Source organism: Nothobranchius furzeri, chromosome 3, assembly GCF_043380555.1.
Source record: "Nothobranchius furzeri strain GRZ-AD chromosome 3, NfurGRZ-RIMD1, whole genome shotgun sequence".
In the NCBI taxonomy this organism is placed as follows: Eukaryota; Metazoa; Chordata; class Actinopteri; order Cyprinodontiformes; family Nothobranchiidae; genus Nothobranchius; species Nothobranchius furzeri.
The window spans coordinates 63,382,835-63,397,276 of record NC_091743.1 but is presented as its reverse complement, the minus strand read 5'-3'; the positions used below and the strand labels follow the sequence as shown (position 1 = coordinate 63,397,276).

Here is a 14,442-nt window from a genome sequence, read left to right as displayed (position 1 = left end):
TGTTTATTAAACTAATCAGTTTTCCTGTAAATGTCAGTTTGTTCATGTTTTTGGATTGTAGTACCTTTCCCATTCCAGAGTGAGCATGCCCAATCTTCACCACTACCGGGAAACTCGGTGTTGTGATCTGCAAAACAAAAGAAAAAGACAAATGAGAAGCAGCAGAAACACAACAGATGCAAAGCACAAGATGTTCTAAAAACACCCTGCAGTGGAATTCAGAACCTGAGGCTACAAGCCTCATGTTTCCTGTCTGGAAGTCTTTGAAGACTAAATAGTTTGTAAAGACCCCCCCCCAAAAGTCTTTAAAGAAACAAAAAAATACAAATGTGCTGTAATAAGAAACAGGGGCTTTGTAATTCTTGCTAGCATTAAAACAAATGAATCAAAAGTATGGCGTTCAGATAAATACAATTACAGTTTTAATGTTTATAGGCTTTAATGCAAGATGAACCCTAAACCTGCAGAACAGATACGTCTTAGATGAGTTTATTGTGGCCGATAAGAGTTTTCTAGGGGAGAAGAGATGAAGAGTTTTAAAAGAGAGCTAAAGAAGGTGCCAGGTTTTTTCTCTGCATTTTAGGAGGCTGTGCTTAAATTGTTGAGCACATAAGAGGCTCCCTGTGTGCGACCCTCTCAGCATTCAAGGCCAGAGTGAGAGGGGATCTAACTATTGTAAGTCTCTGTGTGTTGTCTACAGAGAGGGGGAGACAGAAAGAAAGACAGGAGAAGAGAGCAGCAGCGGGAGCAGCAGCAGCCTTCAACTCGAGTTATTTGCTGCAGCTTGAATTCAGAGTTGTACTCTAAACTTATGAAAACATTTCTATCCACTGTCGCCTCTCAGCTCTGCAGAGCTCGCCCTGTCACTTCGGCCCCGTCGTCTCACCCTCCACACAGCCCCTCTGCAGACTATCGACCTGACTTGACTTCCATTAAACTTAACGGGAAGAGAAGAGGCTGCGGAGTGTTCATCAAGTGGAGAAGCGATCAGAGGTAGCCAGAGCTGTCATGGCCATGTCCCAGGAACGGAGCGTGCATCTGGGGCTGTGGATGCTCCTTTTGCTTGGAGCAGGCGTGGAGGAAGCTGTGGAGGGATGTAGCTGCCACCCAGCACACCCACAGCAGCTATTTTGCAGCGCTGAGATTGGTGAGTCATTCTCCAAAGATTCATTAACTTTTACTAACACTGCTGAGTATTTCCTCATTGTCTTAGTTAATTATCGTAAAACCGATTCTCTCATTGATTACTTTAATTCAGTCAATGGAGAGCAGAGGACCAATCCATAACAAGCACTAAGAAGAAATCCGCTGAGCTGAACTGTTGGGGGTTTTCATTCCTTGAAACTGTAGCTTTATGAAATTTAATCATAATTTATGGGTGTTCCTCAAATTACAGACTAGCAAGACTTATGAACAAACAGTTTGTGTGTCATTAGCTTTAAAAACAACCTCAATCTGTACAACACTGCCTACCAGAGTGCCCCCCCTCCCACCCCCCCCACCCAAAAACACTCCCATCCAGTTCTTTCTTGTTTGAGCCAAAACCAACACTCTGCTTTGACTCAGAGTACTTGGCTCTGGGTTGTGGAAAGCCAGAGTATCTGCTCCTGTCAGAGGTTACACTCCAGCAGGGGAGAAGGGGGCGGAGCCAAAAGAAAGAAATTACTTTTTCTCCATCTTGTTTTTTAATTGGTCTCCGTCTCCCTTTAGGTTTAGGTGGTACGCAATTTCAAAAGACTTTTAATAATGAGTCTGCATGGAATGGAAGACAGGGCCTGTTTTTCTACCACGAGGACTAAAGCCAAGTAAAATCTGGGCTAATGGGATGCAATGAGAGCCACAAACACATGAATTGTGTCATTCATGACTGAGACAAGCATGATTAATCTGAATTATATTATGAGCCTTGGTGTTTGGAGGTTATATTCTAATTTTTAGGCCTGCTTGAGTGAGATTAGATCAGTGACAAAACAACCTCAGAGAGCTTAGATACCATCAGGGTTTCATCACAATTGTGATTCTTGAGTATTGTGTCCAAACTGTCTTTAAAACAGTCATATGAACCATGAAAGCTCAGCCGTAACCTATTGACTCATTGAGTGCAGCTAAACAGATCTACATGTTATATTTATTGATGCTAAAGCTTTTAGTACACAGGAGTGAATGTATCTGAAATTATAGTTAGTGACACAAACAAAACGCAACAAGAATTGCTTTTTAGGAGAAAGAAACATTTGTGTAAAATTAAAATTAGACTGTTTGTTTACATCTTCTCCATGTATTCATGTTGCTGCGTGCACGTTTAAAGCTTCAAATTTATTTGAGATAAGAACAAGCACCAGTCACAAAAAATAAAATAGTATTAGCAAAGTTGTTTGATTCTAGCCTGCAGGTCAGGATGCTAACCACCCAGCTGCCAAAGATATGTGTTTTTTAACAAAGCAACATGGAATTTTGTAGTTTGATGGGTTACTGAAATTCAATTTACTGTTTCCATTGATTTCTGTCCTTATTTGAGTTACATATGACTGTTCTACTCAAATAATTAAAACAAACTGTTAAATAATGTTACACTTAAACCCTCCATCTTCCTCCATCCAATGCTTGGGTTGAAATAGTTGCACTTTTTCATTTTACAGCTTTGTTTGAGTTTTAAAAGGTGTTGAACACTTGTTTAATTAAAACATCTGCAGTGGGCTCTAGTAGGAATGAATGCCTTGGAAAGCCTGGTTTACGCTTCTCCGTCAGCTCCGCAAGGGACAGACACGCACGGATTGACGGAAGCGTTTTGCTCTCATACTTCTCCGTCTCCTGGAGAGTGTTGCAAAGCAATTGCCTGGCAGGACAACAGAGGGCGTAGCGCTGTTCTGTGGTATCCTGTCGTGTATCTGTCCAAGATCGTGTGTTTTTATTGTGTTTTTTGTGTATATAAGAGACTTTTAACACGGACATATTTGTCTCTCATTCTCCCACCGCTTCATGCACTCCCCACCTCTAAACCCACGTTTCCTGTCATTTAAATCCACAAATAAAATGCTTGCTGCGCATCTTTTCACTCATCCAGTCACTGGGGAATTAAACGTTCATATTTTTAGAGTTTTTTCGCGAGGTATTCTTCAAGCTTCTCCATGTCTGCCGCTAGTTATCCTCGGCTCTCTTTGCAATGGCGGCGCTGTAAACAACAGCGGCGTCCTGACCAATCACAAGCTTGCGTAATCCGTCTCGTTCGACGGATGTTTAAAAAAGTGGGCTCGACTCCATACGTACTTGCATGCCCTACGCAAGGACGGATAATGGCGTTGCGTGTCTCCGCACTGACGCAGACGGAGAAGCATAAATCAGGCTTAGGTGTGTGTGTGGGTGTGTGGGGTGGGGGGTGTCAGATGATCTTGTTTCAGGAACTAGCAGAATGCCACATCAGAGGAGAGCTTAACACTGCAGGATTTCTTATTTCCTGATATCTGGACTTCTTGCCTCTGATTGGTTAACAGCAACACAACTATACCACTGACTCGGTTTGCTTTGCAATGTTTTATCTCCACGAATAACACAAACCTGAAGGAGCTTCTGCTGTGTGGTGGGGTTGCTAATGCTAATGGTTAGTACACTGGTGAAGGTTCTTAGTCATCCAGGCTAACAGTTAGCTTCTGCTAGTCGAGACGTTCTCTGCTGTTTCCTGGACACTAAACCAACAACAGCCTTCCCCATCGTTGGCCAAGATGGGTGAGTCCATGATTGTTCAGTGACAGTGTGACATAGATCTGTCAGGCTTTTCAAATCCAAGAGTTTCACCATCTATCATTATCTATCAGAAGCGAATGCAGAAGATAGGTGTAGGAGACTATTTTCATGTTCTGCCTGCATGAAAAACACACAGTGACTGATTATAATCAGAAATGATCAATAAAAAATGTTGTTTTCAGTGTTCCACACCTTTAACAGAACCTAATCCACATACTTTCCTTTTTACGTATTTAAATTGAACTTCAGATGGACCGAATTTCTCTTTTTGCTAATTTTAAAATTTGGACTTGAGCAACAGAAATTTTTCTTTAGAATCTGGTTTATTTTTCTCTCATTTTGTAGCTGATTATTTCCAGAAGATTTTTGCTGTTAAACCACTAACTCTAACCCATCAATCATTCAAATCAAGGAAGTAATTTAGATTTTAAAAGTGGAGGGGACACAAATTCAAAACTTATATCTGTCAATATTCTTCATTTACATAAAGTTCTACCTCTTTTCTGTAAAAAAAAGTTAAATCATGAATAGATTAAAACTGCCCTAAAAAAGTGGGGGAGATCCAAAAAATTAATTTAAAAAAGGCAATTATTTAAATGTTAAAGGGTACCTTATATTCTTAGAAACGTTTTTACTGCCAGCTTGAATTTAATAAATGCAATTAGCTAAAATGTAAAATGTTAACTGTCTGTCAAATCTTTCCTGGATTTATTCATTTCTTTTATTTTGTGAAAAGTAGCCTTTGAAAAATAAATTCTTAGTCTCTTTTTAGTAAATTTTTGTTGCACAAAATGTTAGTTGAAACAAAATTTTCTGATAACTTTTTCTTCCAAGAAACTGTCTGCCAAATGATGACAGAAATCCAACTATCCAAGGGGTCAGGCTGACCTGTAAACCTTCTTATGTTGGGGTACCGGCTTTAGGGCTTTGATCTGGTGGGTTTCAAATGTAGAAATCCACCTCTGAATAAACAGTTAGTCACGTTTCAGGTAGAGCTCAACTTTCTGTTCTTTCTGGGACCACGAATGGCAACATCTTCATTTTGTTAGTTTGTCTTGATTTATTCACTCGTGTCTGTTTTGGCTGTTTTTGATGGACAGCCTAACGGTGGCCTGAAGTTGACCTGACATCACTGTCAGACATGATGAGCTCTGTGAATAAAGCTGTACATCTGAGTAATATTCCAATGTGTGCACAAACCATAGATGATTCACTAGTTGGTGTTTGTGTCTCTGACATTGTGTGTGTGTGTGTTTGCTGGATGGAGGCCACTCCATGCCACTGCAGCCTACATCTCTCTCTTTCCTACCCTCTCACTCCCCAACCAATTTCCATGTCTATAGGCTCAGTCTGGCGGTCTGCATACTAACAATATCGGTGTGAAAGCCCGCTGACAGTCCAGCTTTGTGAGCATGACAAGGGTGCCGATTCATCAGCGAGGGTGAAGTTACTTGCAACATCAGTTCTCATGGTACAAGTTTGCGATATTTCTTTTTGCCGTGCAGCAAAGGATGTGAACATGTCTACCTTGCAGGTGTGAATCTCCTTTGAGCTTCAGCTGCAGCAACTGAAATGGGTACTGTTGAGTAGTTTAAGGAAGTTATTTATTTCTGGGATTTTGAGCCAAAAGAATGGTTTTAGCAAGAAAACTGCGAGACAAACGATATATCTCTGCTATTGAAGAAATGTCATTCAAATTTGCTGTCAGACAACGATTGTGTGTGAAAAATGGTTCAACTGAGCTAATTTAAAACTTGCCTGGTCATGGCAGTGGCTCAGAAAACTTTTAAAAGAATTGGTTGTCCCATTTCAAACTAGTTAGAATGTTTCTTAAACAAAAGAACTATAATGCTAAGGTGCATTATCACCAGTAAACCACATAGAGCCACTTAACCCTCTGGAGGCAGGCATTGCAGATTTGCAATGTTAAAACCTACCTACCTGGTTACTCCACATACGTATTTCATGAGCATTTTTTAACTCAGAAGTACCCCTGAAGGACTTAGTTGTTCTTCCTTTTATCAAAACTTATTTTGAGCCTTAGAGGGTTAAAGAGGTACTTCCCTCATATTTTTATTACATTTGCAGTAGTCTCTGGTAGGAATGAATGCCTTGCAAGTTGTACTCGGGGCAAAAAAAGCCCAGAAGTACCTGGATCAGCATGGATAAGTCTGCTGCGACAGAGAGTAGCACAACAGGGCTGCATTTGGAGTCTTATGTCCTGATATTTGGACATCTCACATCAGATTGGCTATAGCAGCAACAAGATTCTATCACTAACTCAGTTTGCTTTGCAACGTTGATGCTTTATCTCCACAAATAACACCAGTCTGGAGAAGTTGTTTTGATATTAATTATTAACTTGGCAAGCTATCTTATTTATGTTAATATACAGTCTGACCATAATTCGTCAAACAAGCCAGCTGTGAATGGAAATCCTCTGTTGTCTTTCAAACTGTCTCCGCATGCTAAGACAGCACTATGAACAGTCAAAGCAACCACACACACACACACATATATGTATATGTGTATATATATATATATATATATATATATATATATATATATATATATATGTGTGTGTGTGTGTGTGTGTGTGTGTGTGTGTGTTTGTGTGTATTGCTACAGCAATCAGTCAACGGGGCAACCTGCCATACACCTTCAAAGAAAAAGAAGATAATAAAATAAATGACGAGTACCTCCATCTGCTCACATCTCAAAGAAAAGGTCAGGTTTACACCGATGCCTACCTTTTAGTTTTTATTCGTCACATTCCTCGGGTGTGTCGAATGTTTCTCTACGAACATAGAAAGCTGTGATTGGTCCCATCTAAACTTAGCTTAGCTAATAGTAGACCTGCTGAGGCTTGGCTCAATCAACCTGCAGAGCAAAATATTTTGCTACTGCTATAGTTAGCCTGGATTCTTTGCTGATATATTATATTTATATGAAGAGTTGTTTCTTTCAAGTCAGTGTCTGTTAAACATAGGTCCCAATGTGAACACAATAGTCTGAATTATGTAGAAATGGCCAGATTCACTATATAAATAAAAATGCATATTTTACAAAGAAAACTTCCCTGGATAAAAACGCTAAATGATGCAATTCACCCAGATTAAACTCCAAGGTGTTTATCTGCTTTTTTATCTAGTGGGGTGCTCAAAAAACAAACAAGAAGTCTCAGTTTCTCCTGATCTGATTTCACAGAGCAGGCTGAGCTCCTCCTTCTCTTACCAGCACACAAAACCGTGGTGTAGTTGTGTGATGACCCAAAAGGAAAACCAAGTGGGTGGTTTGCTAAGCTGTGTGTGAGGTTCACTCTGCCTCTCCTACTCTCTAATACTGCTGCTTTTTCTCTTTCTTTCTGTCGCTCATGGTTCTCCTTAACCCACTTCTGACTCTGTCTTCCCTTTAGTTGCCCCAGTTCAGGCTGGTGCATCTAGGGGACGCCGTTTACACAAAAATTTAAATAGTTGATCATATACAAGAGTTTATGTGAATAAAAAAGTTTACAGGAATATTAAAAACAAAGAATAATGTTTAGAAACGCTAGAGTCAACAGCAGACCATTAACGTAGTACATTTATGCTTTGCTGTTTGAATGGGTTTAATGTTATTCTATTGAAACAGAAAAAAGCAAACATGCTCGTTCATACTGTCATGATTACAAATGAGCCTGTAGCTGCTGCCACCAAACACGCCAAGAATAATAAAAAAAAAATCTCGTTATAAATAATGCATTATATCAGATGTATTCTCGTGAAACAGCATATAAAGGACTTCTCAAATCATCTCATGTGTTTGCAAACATTTAGACTTTTTACATGTCCTTGCATGTAACAGACAATGAAGATGCTGCTTGATTGATTCCAACAATATGCATAAAAAGGCCCAGATTAAAGTTAACACACACACACACACACACACGTGCGTGTGTGTGTGTGTGTGTGTTTAGTCAGAAATTATGTTATATACTATGACATGTTTGTGTTGCACCTGCAGATAGCAAGTTTTTATGTTATTATTGACATTTTTATTACGCATGCAACAAAGCTGTTTCACTGCCGTGCTTAATTAAGTTTGCTAAGCTGCGGTTGGACGTTTGCTATCGGTGGGAGGAGTTTGCACAAAATCACTTTTGGCTTTTTCCAACACAAGAGTTATATAAATGTGCAAATGTGCTGCCAATATGTGTTTGATGGGAGGGAAAAGCAGATCTGTAGCAAAAACTATGCTATTAAGGCTCCATTAGGCAGAATTAGACTGTGTGAAGTGGTCTAGTAAAAGTGCGTGTTGTATGTATAATATAATGAATGCACACTTGTATAATTGTGAAGTTATTTTGGAGTGAGAAAGCAGAGAGCTACTTGTTATTCCATGAGGGTTTTGAATTTCCTCCCAGAGGAGAAGAGTGACACATCCTGTATCACTGCAGAGAGTCTGTGACACTATCAGTGTGGGGAGGAAGAGGAGAGGCACACAAAATGATAGAGAAGGACACAAACCTGTCTATGTACCCATCCTTCCATACAAGACAAATAAAAAGTTTCCTTATAGCTCCTATATTCTCTACCATCTGCATCCCACCCTCGTATTTCAGTTTAATTCACCTTATCGCGTCTTACTGTCTGCCTTTTTCTGACAGTGATAAGGGCAAAAATCTCTGGAGAGAAGATTGTGTCTCCTAGCAACAGCTCCTCACCTTACATGAAGATGATCCAATACGGAGTCAAAATGATCAAGGTGAGTTCTGCAGACAGGAACAGCTGTTGGTGCAGACACGCATCACTGTCACTGTGTGAGCACAGCAGGATTTACGTGGTTGAAATTTTTTTGTCAGGAAAAGTTTGAGAAACCGATGCCACAAACTCGTGCAGGACTTGTGCATGCATGAGAGGCACAGACAACACCCTATTATATATTTTTAAATTAATATTCTTGTTTTCAGACTGTTTGATGAAGACAAAATTTGAACTGGACTTCATGGTTGAACACAATTCAAAGAATTTTTCATTTATGGATTCTGAAGCTGAATTAGCTTCAAAAATAAAACATTGGAAACAAACATTTCAAGCCTGTCTTAATCCAGTTTCCCTTTGGGATGTGACTGTTGGAGAAAAACATCATTCCTGAAGCAGTGTCAAGAAAATCTTTCAAGGGTTCCCACTGAACTCATGCAAGTCACACACCTTTGGAATGATGTTGCTGGAATTCTGCTCATGTTTGAAAGATATTGGAGACTAAGTTTCTCTCAAACTAGTCACAGATGGGCATCTAAAACCCTTCTCAAATGACTTCTTTGTGAATCAGAAAGTGAGGGTTTTGAGATCCACAAGACTTTGCTATTTGTTCTTATTTTTACTGTATTGTTTTAAATTATTAGCCAGGCAAGCCATCCTATGTAAATATACAGGCTGGGCGCGAGCCATTGAAACTGCCTAGTCAAGGGATAGAATCTATTGTTGAGCGCCCTTGGGTAACTCGCCGCTGACTTCTGAGTTTGGCCTGCACACTGGAGTGGGTGGCTTCGGGCAGGCCGGGATGGGAAGGGGGGGGGGGGGGGGGGGTTGCTGTTATTATCTCCTGGGTTGCTGGTTATTACTGTTATATATGTTTGTGTTGTTGGTGCCATGATACATTGGTTCTGTTATAGTTTTGTGTGTCCGTTTTTTCTCCATCTCTTTCTGCATCCGTAGAGGCTGATTCATGTACATCCTTTATTGTTTATTATTGTGAAAATGTGAATTTTTTTCATATCAGGCAGGACATATAGCTGAATCTATAGCACTGCACACGTGAGAGGAAAACTGTAAGGCTTGTTTTTGGCACTCAGACATAACTTTTGATTACTTTATAACCGGAAAGGACACAGGAAGAAAAAACAAGAATCTATTGTTGTCTTTTAAACCACACGCAATTGGACAGCACCAGGACCAATCACAGCAACAAACTATGTGACGTATTCATTGCTAAAGAAATCAGCTAACAAGCCAGTCCGTCATGCACTGTCAAGAAGAAGCAAATACATTCTTTTTTGCAAGAAATGCCATAAAGGACTCTCTGCTCATGTCCCAAAGTAAAGCTCAAGTTTAAATTGTCCAAACTTGAGGCCAAAGCCATTTCAAATGAGTGCAGTTTCTGAGCCAGCGACATCTTTGTAGTTCTTCTAAATTGCAACTTTGTGTTTGGTCCACCCAGCAAACGTAGAGCACTGTGATTGGCAAGACATAACACTGTCTGGATCAATGAGCATGGTTAAATCAACCTACAAAGCAAAACGATTTGCTACTGCTATAGTCTGTCTTGATTTCTAAGCTAGCAAATTTTTGCAAACCAATGTAATTCCAACAAAAATAATGTATTTTTATTCTTGCAATGTTGTTTCTCCAAGTCCAGCTGCAGTCTAGTGACATAATGGCTTACCACTGTTGCTGCATGGATTACTTCAGCACAACAGCGATGCCTAAACCTAATAACAGTCTACCCTGCTGTCTCTGTGTCCAGATGTTTAAAGGATTTGACCGAGCCAAGGATATCCAGTACGTGTACACTCCCGTCTTCTCCTCACTGTGTGGAGTCAAACTGGACGCTAACAATAAAGCAGGTTATCTGCTCTCAGGTAAAGCAAGGATTTCTTATTTTTAACTTTGAACAGAAACAAAGCTGCAGATTACATCAGTTCAACCAATTCCCCTTTTTAGAGAGACAGCTTTTGTACATTTTGTGCACACTTTTAATATAGCATAAAGTTTGTGATTCAGAGGGAGAAAACCACTGAACATGTTCCAAAATTTATTTTAAAAAGTCGAAACATCGGGCAAACTGACTCAGAAAAGCAGAGCGGTAATTTTCTGCAGTTAAACTGAAAATAAAAAAATAAAAAATTAGCAACTTGTTTGGCTAAATGCTGCTTTTGTGTTGACTCCAATCAGCAAGTATGTGGAGAGATGGGCGAATTTCTATTGGCCAGTGTGACCTGGTGGAGTCGTGGGACAACTTATCTCTGTCACAAAGAAAGAATCTGAACTACCGATACCAGATGGGCTGCGAGTGCAGGGTGAGTAAACCTTTCTCACACCTTCAGCCCTTTGTCTTGGAGGTTTATACGAAAAACACATCTTTAACCCTCCCACTGTCCTAATGGGTGTGACCCAGGAGTGAGCACCACCTCTCCCCTGCCACGTGGACCTCAAGGGATAAACCATCAATCCTGCTCAATGGTCAACTTTCCTCGCGGGGTCACACCCATTAGGACAGTGGGAGGGTTAACAGTTTTTTTAAAGAAATGCTTCTGTCTCTCTCCTCAGATCAACACATGTTACACGGTGCTGTGTGCGTCCACGGGAGAGAACGAGTGCTTGTGGACTGACTGGCTGCTGGATAACAGTCTAAATGGAGAGCAGGCCCGGCAGTATGCCTGCATCCGGCGATCGGACATGAGCTGTAGCTGGTACCGGGGCGGGCCTGCGTCGGAGAAAGACTTCATGGACATGACTGACCCATGATCCGTAAACCTGACACGCCCTGCTTTAGAAGATTTGAAACAAAATAGGCCAATTTTTCTTTTCCTTTGGCCTGCAGGGGGAAAAATCTAGTACAGAGTCTTAGCAGGGTTCAGGTGGTCACTCCAACTATAACATTTGAAAGGCAGGAGCTTCGAGCATCCATCTGACTCATATATTCAGTTTTACACGATCCACTTCAAAAATATGAAAGAATCAGAACAGCAGCAGGATATTTACAACAAATTGTTTACTCCAAAAGGAGATTCGCCTTGTTTAACAAATGTGGAAGACTCTAAACTGTTGATGTGTGAGCTTTTGTAAATGAAGTGATGCAGCAAGAGTAGGTTGGCGTGCCTCTGCATACTTTTTAAACTGTGATTTTCACCATTACTGCAGCTTTTTGCCCACACAACCTGGTGTTGAACTTTTATCCTGACACATGACACTTCACTGTCACGGCCGATGAGAACATTCAGGAAATACAGCACCATGCAGAGGCTTTAGGCACTAAAACTACAGCAAGTATACCTGTAGCTTCAACAAACAAGGGAAACTTATTTATTCCTAAAATTCAGACAAAGTGCAAAGGGAAAAAAGCAGTTGTAATCTTTTTTACAATTTTCAGTTTCTTAATGGCATCTTCGGTTGCTAAACCCTTGATACATGGCTGTTTATAACTTTTAGAGTTTTTGTGCATCATTAGAATCAAATCTGCATTGTCACATGCCTAAAATTTTGCACACTGCTGTATGCAAAAGAAAAATGCCACTCAACAGTTTTTAACTCATCTTTCCACTTGTACATTTAAATGATTTTATTTCAAAATCTTGAGTGTGTAAATATTGTATTTCAGTTATAATTAACATTTTCACAGCTAACCAGAAATTTTCTTATAGCGTAGTTTGATCCATCGTGTGTTTCTATGTGCTGAGTGTCCTTGTTGTAGCTTTTGTCCTCTTATTTTGTGCCAAAAACCTCTAATCTAGCGCTTTAACAACAGCACTGCCACCAGTAGAAGACAAGCCTTTCCTCCTAGGAGGAAATGATGTAACAGGATGAAGTTCACTTTTAACTCCTTGAATCAGGAGGAAGATTATTCTCCTAAGTAATGCAGATTTATAACGTTGTTCAGTAAAAAAAGACCCATTTAGTACAAAATCTGAGTCAGAAGCGACTCCCGTTTTACGACTAGATCACTTCACTAAAGTCTCAGATTAAAATGCATTATTACCTGCTGCTCCTGTTTTATAAGTCCTCAAAACGAGTTCTGTTCAGCAGTGAAATATTTTCATTTGAGTGTCATTTCACAAACCACATAATAATGATGCATTATAAATTGGGACTCTAGTGAAATGTTTGTTTTATACTGAAAACATGTTTGGGTTTGTATTTATGTCTCTGTACTGTCTCAAAGTTTTCTATCTCCATGTACCAAAAAATGATTGTATATAAAATGTCTCAGTGGAAGGACGCGTCGTGTTGTCGTTGATTTCCTTCAGGGAGCAACATCAAACACAAAAAGACTCCAAACTGTAAAAGCAGAAAGTGTGTGGTAATTTCATGAATCAATTTATTTCTTTATTTTTTTTACTTTCTGTATGTATAAATTATCTTAGATGAGAAAAAAGAAAACATTTGTTTGCTATTCTAAATGAAAATGCACCTGAATGTCTTTTCTCTGATTAATTGCTTTACTGAAATAATTCACAAAGTTTCCTGTTTTTAGGTTTAACTTTAATTGAATATATTTTTTTGTATTTTACATTTTGTTCTTACTTTTAAATTAATGGGATATTAAATATATAACTAGATTTTAGTGGTAAATCTGTATTTTATTCAAAACTTGCAGAACTAACCAAATATTGGAGCATTTATGAAAACAACATGAAGTTATAGACTTTGACGTTACAACAAAACATTTATTTGAACTTAGTGGCCTTATTTCAGTCTTCTCTCCTGCTTTTTACATAAATGTTCCCCGCTTTCGTACCAACAGCAAAAGACCAAATTCACTTGTTTCAACACATTTGCAGTGGTCTCTCGGATGAATAAATGCCTTGTGAGTCTGTGGGGAAAAAGCTTTAGCATTCCTGTTTCATAGAAGCGAACCAAAGCAGAATTAAGCTGGATTTGGAGCCTTATTTCCTGATGTTCAGAAATCTCGCCTTGAAGAAGAAGAAGTTTATTTATAAGTTTATTTTTGTCACGCTCCCTCTCTCACGACGCCCACAGCCCCATCCAGAGGGCAATCAACCCAGCAGAACTCCACAACCCAGCATTCCCAGCATCAGACTTCCTCACTAACTCAGCCTGTTCTGACCAGATCAGCCCGAGCCATCCAGCCTGCCGACTTCCAGTAAGTCACTCTTGATTACTTTTGGAACCGCCGTGCACTCACGCTCCCATACGCATAGCACACCCGGCTCCTAGATCAAACCGCGTGCCAGTCTTGCCCAGCGTCAGTCGCTCCGAGCTTGTGTCTAAAGACACGCAACACTCAAACTCCCGCTAAATCAGCTCAGCTCAAACTCAAACTTTTCACCGACACAAATCACAAAGTGCTTCACAGACAAGACAAGCTGTTATGGCTATTTTGCCATGGCCCCCAAAATGCCCTGAAACGGCCCTGGTTGTAGGACCTGGGAGTTTTCAGGTGAACTGAATCCTATCAAATACATAAATATTACATGCTTATAAATGATTGCTTAATACAGTTAAAAGGTTGTGGTGGGATAAATCTACTTACCGTTTCCTGCAAGCACATGTGACTATTTTCCAATCCTGTCTGTCTGTCTCACAAATGTGGAAAGACCAAGCACTACCAGAACAGGGGCTTCCTTTTCAATTTTCAAGAAACTCCTGAAGACCCTGCTCTTCAGAGAGCATCTTTTAAACTAGCACCCTCCCTGCACCCGTCCCCACTCTCTACTGTCCACTCCTTGTTCCCTCCTCTCCATGATTGATGTCAAGTTGTTGTTGCTGTTATTGTTGTTGTTAGCCTCAAGGGCAACGTCCCGATTATCACTTGTAAGTCGCTTTGGACAAAAGCGTCTGCCAAATACATAAACATAAACACAGCTTCCTGCATCTCCTCTCAATCCTCCAGTAAAGCTGCTGCCCGTCTTCCCACTCTTTCACCTCATGAGTTACTTTTGAACTATGCAGATCAAAGGGATCTATTGACCACAAAACGAGC

At 40.0% G+C, this 14,442-nt stretch overlaps 2 protein-coding genes across 2 annotated transcripts in view; one reads left to right on the top strand and one right to left on the bottom strand.

Annotated features, from left to right (window-relative positions):
• Positions 1-14,442, bottom strand: part of syn2b (synapsin IIb) — a 118,823-nt gene that overhangs the window by 15,883 nt on the left and 88,498 nt on the right. Inside the window, exon 6 of the mRNA XM_015959071.3 lies at positions 65-127. Within this exon, the coding sequence (XP_015814557.3) occupies positions 65-127 (63 nt within the window). The remainder of the gene's footprint in view (positions 1-64; positions 128-14,442) is intronic.
• On the top strand, positions 359-12,713 carry LOC107385286 (metalloproteinase inhibitor 4). Its single transcript, XM_015959072.3, has 5 exons — positions 359-1,147; positions 8,387-8,484; positions 10,246-10,360; positions 10,674-10,798; positions 11,049-12,713. The coding sequence occupies exons 1-5, from the start codon at positions 1,009-1,011 to the stop codon at positions 11,244-11,246; spliced, it is 675 nt and encodes a 224-aa protein (XP_015814558.1). The 5' UTR covers positions 359-1,008; the 3' UTR covers positions 11,247-12,713.